The sequence below is a fragment of the Poecilia formosa genome, unplaced genomic scaffold (assembly GCF_000485575.1).
Source record: "Poecilia formosa unplaced genomic scaffold, Poecilia_formosa-5.1.2 Scaffold394, whole genome shotgun sequence".
Taxonomy (NCBI): domain Eukaryota; kingdom Metazoa; phylum Chordata; class Actinopteri; order Cyprinodontiformes; family Poeciliidae; genus Poecilia; species Poecilia formosa.
In genome coordinates this window covers 248,820-257,985 of record NW_006800333.1, presented here as the reverse complement: position 1 = coordinate 257,985, position 9,166 = coordinate 248,820, and the positions used below count along the sequence as shown (strand labels likewise).

The 9,166-nt window shown below is 41.7% G+C and overlaps 1 protein-coding gene across 1 annotated transcript in view; it reads left to right on the top strand.

Annotated features, from left to right (window-relative positions):
- gabbr1a (gamma-aminobutyric acid (GABA) B receptor, 1a) overlaps nucleotides 1–9,166 on the top strand; it is a 93,802-nt gene that overhangs the window by 78,138 nt on the left and 6,498 nt on the right. Inside the window, exons 19-23 of the mRNA XM_007576011.2 lie at nucleotides 818–928; nucleotides 2,050–2,143; nucleotides 4,200–4,327; nucleotides 5,686–5,814; nucleotides 6,714–6,857. Of these exons, the coding sequence (XP_007576073.1) occupies nucleotides 818–928; nucleotides 2,050–2,143; nucleotides 4,200–4,327; nucleotides 5,686–5,814; nucleotides 6,714–6,857 (606 nt within the window). The remainder of the gene's footprint in view (nucleotides 1–817; nucleotides 929–2,049; nucleotides 2,144–4,199; nucleotides 4,328–5,685; nucleotides 5,815–6,713; nucleotides 6,858–9,166) is intronic.

Below are 9,166 nucleotides of genomic sequence, written 5' to 3'. Positions count from 1 at the left end.
AACACAGTGTCTCCTGGAGCTCCTGAGAGTCTCTGCAGTGTGTTGTGGAGATTTCTAGGACCTAAGCAGAAGAATAAGAAATTAAGCCATTTATGGAGTATTTATGAATATGGATGGGTATTAAAGTTCCATGCAGAAATCCAACCTTAAGGGGTTTATTACTGGAGCTAAAGCGCATCGAATCAGGTTGACTTTCAGCTCCCTTCATGTCCGCAGAAGGGCAATTTTCCTGAGAGCTCAGTGCGCTTATTTAAAGAAAGTTTCACAAACTGAGGAGAATGGCTGCTTTCCTCCTGCTGCTCAGGAGAAGTGCTGTAAACGAGTTTCCTCCTTTATTTTATCGCTCTGTTTTAGTCATCGCATGCTTGAGCGGCCGCTGCTGTGCCGGAGGAGCTGTGAGTAAGCCGTTGAATTAAAAGAAGGATGCTTGTTTCCAGTCCTGCTTGTTCTGCTTCCATCACGGCTCCAGATCCACACAGTCCACACCAGAGTCGTCTCTGTGTGTTTAGGCGATGATTTCAGGTGGCAGCACAAATATAGCCACTGCAGCGCTGTGTGTGTCGCCTGCAGACACACACGCCACACACACTCGGACACTTGCTGCTCCCTTGAATCCTGTCGGATGCTCACGTCCGCCTGGCTAAGACACACATCCAGAGAGACAATTTGTGCCCAGTCATCCAGAAATCACAAGGACGCCTGTCGTGTTGTTTGTCCGGGTAGTTTGTCTTTGTTTGCCGGGCGGCTCGTGATGCCCTTGGATAGTGATGACTCTTGTGTTTGTGTTTGTGCATGTCTTTGGCTCCCACTCACGCAGCAACCCTTGGAGCCGTGGAAACTCTACGCAACAGTTGGAGTGCTGCTGGCCATCGACTTCCTGTCGCTCATGATCTGGCAGATTGTGGATCCTCTGCACATCACGGTGGAGGTAGAGTACGAGAGACGGATGAGATCATGGTTCTGAGTAATGAGACGCTGAGGCGTGGCTGACAGAGCGCCGGTTCTCATTTCCACATTCAAAGGCTTCAAATCAAGAAACAGATTGTAAAAAACAGAAACCATCAAACAAACTCATTTTGGACTGATGTCAGTTTAATAAATCAAACAAGTTTGGTTGAACCAGGAAAACAGTTTAAATCAGAAAGTAAACAGCTAAACGCTCTGAGTCCTGCAGTAGAAATAGAAACATTTTTAATGTTAAAAAAATGCATTATTTTTAAATTATTAATTAATATCTGTTTGGATCCCGGGTTTGGATCCTGTGGAGCTGCAGGTTCTGCATAAAGATATTTTCTCCATAAGTGGAATAATCTGCCAGTACTTTTTTAATCAATATTTAGGAATTATTGATTTATCTGTGTAAGTTAGTTTTAAGTTAGTTTTGTCTTATTTTGTACTGAAATATTTGCAGTGGAAACTAAAATACTTTATAAGTTTTGTGTTTTTGCAGAAAGTGTTAGTTTAGAGTGTGAACACATGGAACCAGGTTATTGGTTTTCAAATACATATTTCTCTGTAAATTAGTTTAATTTGACATGGTGTGTGTGTCACACTGGATGAATTCATCCAGCCTGATTGTCAGGGGGTGAATAAATCTAAGCTCTCTTCCTCCTCTCTCCTCTTCCTCCCCTCTCCTCTTCCTCCTCTCTCCTCCTCATCATTCCTGCTCTTCCTCCTTCCTGCTCTTCCTCCTCTCTCCTCTTCCTCCTCTTCCTCCTCCTCTGTCCTCTTCCTCCTCTCTCCTCCTCCTCCTCTCTCCTCTTCCTCCTCTCTCTTCCTCCTCCTTCCTGCTCTTCCTCCTCCTCTCTCCTCCTCCTCTCTTCTCTTCCTCCTCTCTCTTCCTCCTCCTCTGTCCTCTTCCTCCTCTCTCCTCCTCATCCTTCCTGCTCTTCCTCCTCTCTCCTCCTCTTCCTCTCTCCTCCTCCTCCTCTCTCTTCCTCCTCCTCTCTCCTCTTCCTCCTCTCTCTTCCTCCTCCTTCCTGCTCTTCCTCCTCCTCTCTCCTCCTCCTCCTCTCTCCTCTTCCTCCTTCCTGTCCGCTGTTTGAGCAGAAGTTCACCAGGGAGGCTCCTAAAGAAGACCTGGACGTCCTGATCCAGCCTCTGCTGGAGCACTGCAGCTCTGAGAAGATGAACACGTGGCTCGGTATCTGTCCTCTCCACCGTTTCTCTCGCCCTTCGTATCTTTGTCACACACACACACACCTACGCACACACACGCACACACACACGTCACGACCTTTCACAGTGAATTAAACGTGTCTCTCATCACAGTTGGGTTTGATTCCAGCTTTCACTCCGGCTTTTCACCCTGGTTTCTTCCCCAGCTCTCTGTCTCTGCTGCATTTTGTATCTGCGCTTATGAAAGAGAAATGGTTCTGAAATTCAAACAATGTGGGTCACAAACTGGGCCAATGCCCCGTCGCTCCCCCCTCAGAAGGAGAAGATGGAGGAGTAATTTCAGGCTGCATCAGGAAGCGGCGGGCAGTCGGAGGAGCGCTTATCTTAAACGCTTCGCCGTTTTTCTCCCATCTTTTTTATATTTGCCTCTGGCCACATTTCAAATCTGTTTTTTTTTATTACACCTCAGACGTTCCTAAAACAAATTTAATAGTGCTGTTTTATTATATCTTGTAAAAGTGGCCTTGATTGGTGAATTAATTGGAGAATTTTTCTCCAGGTTAAAATTTGCAGAAGCTCCAGGATCCTGAACTGAAACACAAAAAGTGCTGCAGAAATCCTGCTTAAGTTATTCTAGTCGTTTCATTTGTAAATAAATGTTAGTTTATGCTAAAGTAAAGAAATGAGTTAGTTGTGTTTCCTTAATGCAGCTGTTAGACCGGCCGTCTTTATTTCTCAGGTTTTCTCAGACTTGCTGCCTGAAGGAGATGAAATCCGTTCCTGTGGATTTACAAACACTTTTCTAACATCACTGACACTGAAGACCAGACATTTCTTCTCACATGGGATAAACATGTCTGATTATTACAACACTTTAATCAATTAGCTGTGCAAGGTTTTCCTTTAAGGTTTTTAATTTTCTTAAAAGGTTTTTATTCTCAGGTTTTGTTTCCAGGTCAGTGAACAGCATTAGCATGTAGCATCAGCTCCTGCTATTTATTTAAATTATGCTGATTAACAATAAATCTATCAATGTGGCAAACAAAAATATCAAAATGATTTTTAACACAAAATCAGTTCAGTCATTCTGACACATTCTAACATAAACTTTCCAATTTGATCCGTTATAAAACATTGAATTGCTAATAAGTGCAGCTGGTTAATGGCCACTGATTAAACAGCAGCGAAATGAAACGAACATTAATGGTTGACATTATGAATTTATCATGTATAAAGAGTAATAAACTGCTGATCGCTGATTTCCTAAGACTGAAATTAAAATGATTCAAAAATTAGAGTGTTTTATCACACAATTGTCTTGTTTTGCATTTTGAACATCCATTAAATATAATCCCTTTAAATTCCTTTATCTTGGTAAAAAAAAAAATTAAAACTTTTTTTTGCATATATAAGCATGTTAGCATTAGTACAGAATTTGCATTTGAAATCAATTGAAGATGTTCAAATATAGTTGTAAAAAATGAAATAAATTATTTTAAAAGTTGAATAGATAAAAGTACTTTCTTTTTTTACATGGTCTGTTTTAATGAGTTTATTTTTGCTGGATTTGGCAGAAAAACAGTAAAATCATCTTTCCAAACCTAACAAAGCCGTTCGGATGCCCGAAACCAGCTGCACTAAATCTGGTGGAAGAAATTCAGGTTTAGATGCTTTAAGTTTCACCCTGCTGCCTTTCTGAGGATCTTTTTTCTTAGTAGATTAAAACTCTGTGAATCATTTCCTGCAGGAGGTGATTAATGACGCTGTGGTGGAACAGTGAAGGTCACCTTCACATGACCCTTCACAGAACACGAGGAAAAACCTGGATTTACCCCTGAAACAGTCGTTCTGATGGACTTAGTGACATATTTTAGTATTTTAATATTTTATTGAACAGTTTATTCAAACAGTTAAATGTATTCATGCAGTTTTATCAGTTCATTCAAACTTCACTTCATTTTCAATCATTCAAACTTCACTATATCAGAGTGGAACAAACTGATCTGTTCAAAATAACTGAGACATATTACATTTATTCACTTCATGTTTTCCTGCTCTAACCGTTCTTTATCTTCTGCTAGGCGTGGTTTATGGCTACAAGGGTCTGCTGCTGCTCCTGGGTATTTTTCTGGCTTATGAGACGAAGTCTGTCTCCACGGAGAAGATCAATGACCATCGAGCCGTGGGGATGGCCATCTACAACGTAGCCGTGAGTCCAAACAGAAACTCCTGTCTGCTGCGCTGCTCTGCTGCAGTCTGCAGCACTTTGAGCAACAATACAGCAGCAATAAGGAGCCATTTTTACTGCTTTACAGCACAAAATGGTCATAGTTTATCTGTCAGTGGGTTCATCACCGTTCTGCAGTCCGTTCTCATGGAAGACATTTATCTTGACCTCTAGCAAAGACTTGAACAGAGCAGAGGGCAGAGTTAGCTAAAGGTAGCCTAAACTTTGCTTGTTGTCGCTGCACAAACAGGCTGAAGCTCCTGATTGGAGCCAAACAGGAAGTTGGAACAGATTTCAGCAGCTTGTTGTGAAGTTTTCCTGCAGAACAAAGGAACAGATTCCTGCTAAGCTCACAGCGCAAACTACCGCTTTGTGCCGCAACAACACGGTTATCTCTGAAGACGTTTGTTAACAAACATCAATAAAATCCAACTTCTATTGTGCTGCGGTCTGTTGCTGCTTGTGCACACAGTGCAGCACTTCGGCTTTATTCCTCAGCATAAATAATAAGCAGGATGTGCACAGCGGGACGCAACTGGACGCACCGCGCCTTCTATAGATCTGCTCCGGCCTTTCGCAGGAAAATGCAGCAATTTGGCTTCTGAAGGGGAGCGTTAATGCAGCTAGCCGTCTGTCGTAAACATCTTTCAGGGGCGGCTGATACCAAGTGAATCACCTTAAATGGAGGCACCTAGGATGCACTTTCAGCTGAAATAGGTGCCATTATGTTCTCCATAGCCACTTTAGAGAAACACTCACTGCCATTTCCTGACACGGTTGACATGGAGCGACTTTGGAATGGATGTAAAATGTCTGAAAACAATAAGTGGTTTCTGCCACTTCTAACTCCAGAGGAGTTCAGAGCCACTTTCACACCAGGCTGCTGTGTGTTGTTCAGACATGTTTCTTCTTCTGGACTGAATAATGAATTAAAGAAGCTCTTTAATGAGCGCCTGCATCTGCCTAACTGTGCTGATTTGTTGATTAAAAAATAAATTTATGTTTAACTTCAAATAATTTATAAGGACAATAAAAACAGCCTGTGTGCTCGCTTCATCACTCGGCCCCACAATGAGAGACAAGTTAGAAGTGTATGTTTAGTGTTATGATGCACACATTTCAGTTTTATGAAGATGTCAATAGTTAATGGGGTCTGCAGGGGAGCATCTTCCTCTCCGCTCAGCTGTGAGCTTCAGGCTCTGATGAGGCGCCGACGCCGGCCGCCGCCTCGGTCATGACTTTTTAATGCTGTTTTCACTCGGGATTCCTCTCCGGAATGATAAACAGATGCCTGATGCTTTTATGGATGCGATTCTGTCCTTTGTTTCTAACTGGTGCAGGTGCTGTGCCTGATCACGGCGCCGGTGACGATGATCCTGTCTTCGCAGCAAGACGCCTCCTTCGCCTTCGCCTCGCTCGCCATCGTCTTCTCTGCTTACATCACTCTGGTGGTGCTCTTTGTACCGAAGGTGACTGATAGCCTGATAGCCTGAGGCAAACCGTCAGTCGCTCACAGTAGAGTAAAAATGAAGGTCAGACCTTTCAGAACAAAGTTCAGACTGAGCGGATGAAAATTCAGATTTCAGTATTGTGAGTGAAGTGCATCTTTCTCTTCATGTCTTCCTGTTTGTTAGAAATAGTATTGCAATGTCAAGGTGAAGAGGGAAATGTTAAGCATTGGAAAGAAAACTAGTTTTGTGCCTAAAAAATACAACTTTAAAGACGGTACGACATAGAAGACTTTCTGCAACAGAAGCAAGTCAAAACTACATCAAACTCAAGTTGACAGTTGTGAAACCAGGAAAACCTGCAGGAAAAACTGACTTCACAAAAACTGGTGCAGATATTTAGAAAGGAATATCCCATCAGCAGATCCATCATCAGAGGGGCCAGAGTACCAAAAAACGTCCTCAGTTAAGAGTAGCACTACTTCAACATAGTTTCACTCAGATAAATGTTTCCATGCAAATCATTATTCAGCTAAGAGTAAAGAAATATTTGGTAAAAACCCAAATAAAGAGTTTAATTTAGTTTATTTACTGTTTACATTTAGCTGCAGCCTTCTGACAGTGATGCACACATCACTTCACTAAAAGCATTTATAAATGAAATAAAACTAAAACATTCATTTGTTCTTCATTTATTGAAGTTACACTGAGTAGGGTTTCCAGAAATGTTACTCCAGTAAGAGTAGCAGTACTTCATAATAAAGTTACTGAAGTAGAAGTAAGAAGGAGCAAAAAGTATTTTTCCCAAAAGGTTACTCATACAAATGTAACTGAGTAAATGTAACTAGTTACTTCCCAGCTGTGTCCATCATTTCTTTGGTCGGGTTCCTGACCCTCCTGCTCTTTGCCCGGCGGTGCAGATGCGGCGCCTCATCACCCGCGGCGAGTGGCAGTCAGAGCAACAGGACACGCTGAAGACCGGATCGTCCACCAACAACAACGACGAGGAGAAGTCCAGGCAGCTGGAGCGGGAGAACCGGGAGCTGCAGAAGATCATCCAGGAGGTGAAGGAGCCAGAACCCAACCAGAACCGCTGTTAGCTAGTAACTAGCTAACAGCGGTTAGCTGTACTCTCCCATCAAAACTTCTTGTTTCTCTGTGGGTTTTCCGGTTCTGGATGAATTTACAGAACAGTGTTGGGTTTTAGGTATAACTCAGAATACTGTGATCAGGTTCTGACCCAAACGGGCTGAAAGTTACAGCGAACTGCATTATTTAAAACCTAATATTTGGGTGAACCGTGGTGTGGACATCCGTCGATTAGCAGATTTACTCCACATCGTTTGGAAATTTTTTTGTTGTGCTAATGTACACAAGGTAATCGCTTGGTACAACGCTACCCGACCTACCTGACACGCCATTGGCCGGTGTTAGCAAAGCAGCCAATCCAGGAGGGCCATTAATTTTCCTTTGTGCTGATTGGTTGTTCCCCCAAACAGCAGAGATAAGCTAAACCAAGGGTGTCAAACTCAATTTCACCGAGGGCCACTTCAGCATATTGGCCCCCCTCAACGGGCCACATTGACGGTACAGATCAGGAGTGCATCCCTGCTAAAACACCCCAGACAAAAGGTTGACTTCCCTCATTCAGGTCTGTAGAGGCTTATAATGAGTCAATGGTCCAGGTGTGTTAGAGAAGGAATGCATCTAAAGCTGCAGATGGTAGCTCTGGAAAACTAGGCTTAGGCACCCCTAGCATAAATGTATGAAAATACAATGTTAAAAATAAATTAAACACCACCTCATATTGTTAAATAACTGATTTTATGTATTGAAGTTTTAAATATTACATTTGAGTTTCCATGGGTGTAAAATTACTGCTCAGTTTAAAAATTACAATATTTAAATCAGTGTTTAAAGGTGAGCAAGCAAATAATAAAAACAAGTCACATGGCCAGCATTTTTTTTTTTGAAAAACATTGGAATATAAGCACTTTTATCAAATCTTCACTGTGGTAAGATCATGTAAGTTCTTCTTAAATCCATGGAAACCCAACAGTTTGTAAGGTAGGTTAGTTCAGCAGGTTGGAGCACTGTGCTGGTAATGCTGAGGTCATTAGTTCAATCCCCATATGGGACAATTCATGTCTAAGGTCCTTCAATCAACACTTTACAATAAATAGGCGTTCAAAAACAAAATCAACACTTCAGAATTAAAAATGGTTCAAAAATAAAATCAATACTTACAAATAAAAATAGTTCAAAAATAAAATAGACACTTTACAATTAAAAAATGTCTTTTTGAACCATTAAAAATTGGTTAAAAAATAAAATCAACTGTTCAAAATTAAAAATGGTTCAAAAATACAATCAACAGTTTAAAATGTATAATGCGGAGACTTATAAACCGCTGGAAGTAACTCATCCAGCGGCTTTAACAAGCTTTGTAAGCTTTGATTTCAAAGAAGCCGACAATGAAGTCGATTGGCAAATGAACCATCACCAAAGAGGAAGGCTCTTGTTGTCTCACTGCACCCCAAGAGATGCATAACCTACAAAAACCATTTCTGTCTGGTTTCAAACCAGAGACCTTTTGCATGTAAAGCAAACGTGATAACCACTACACTACAGGAACTGAACTTCTCTGCTTTGTTTCAGTTTGAGGTTCCAAAGTTGATGATGTGAGATGCAACTCATTAAAATTTCAACTGAGGTTTGCACTCATGCACTCAGATGCCTGGATTCAGAGTACAGACCATGACACCACAGGACCTTGTTGACCTTTAGTAAACACCTGTGATGAATAGAACATGCAAAATCTGTTTCTCTCTGGTTTCGAACCAGAGACCTTTTGCATGTAAAGCAAACGTGATAACCACTACACTACAGGAACTGAACTTCTCTTCCTTGTTTTAGTTTGAGGTTCCGAAGTTGATGATGTGAGATGCAACGCATGAACATTTCAACTGAGGTTTGCACTTAGATGCCTGGATTCAGAGTACAGACCATGACACCACAGGACCTTGTTGACCTTTAGTAAACACGTGTGATGAATAGAACATGCAAAATCTGTTTCTCTCTGGTTTCGAACCAGCGACCTTTTGCATGTAAAGCAAACGTGATAACCACTACACTACAGGAACTGAACTTCTCTTCCTTGTTTTAGTTTGAGGTTTGATGATGTGAGATGCAACGCATGAACATTTCAACTGAGGTTTGCACTTAGATGCCTGGATTCAGAGTACAGACCATGACACCACAGGACCTTGTTGACCTTTAGTAAACACGTGTGATGAATAGAACATGCAAAATCTGTTTCTCTCTGGTTTCGAACCAGCGACCTTTTGCATGTAAAGCAAACGTGATAACCACT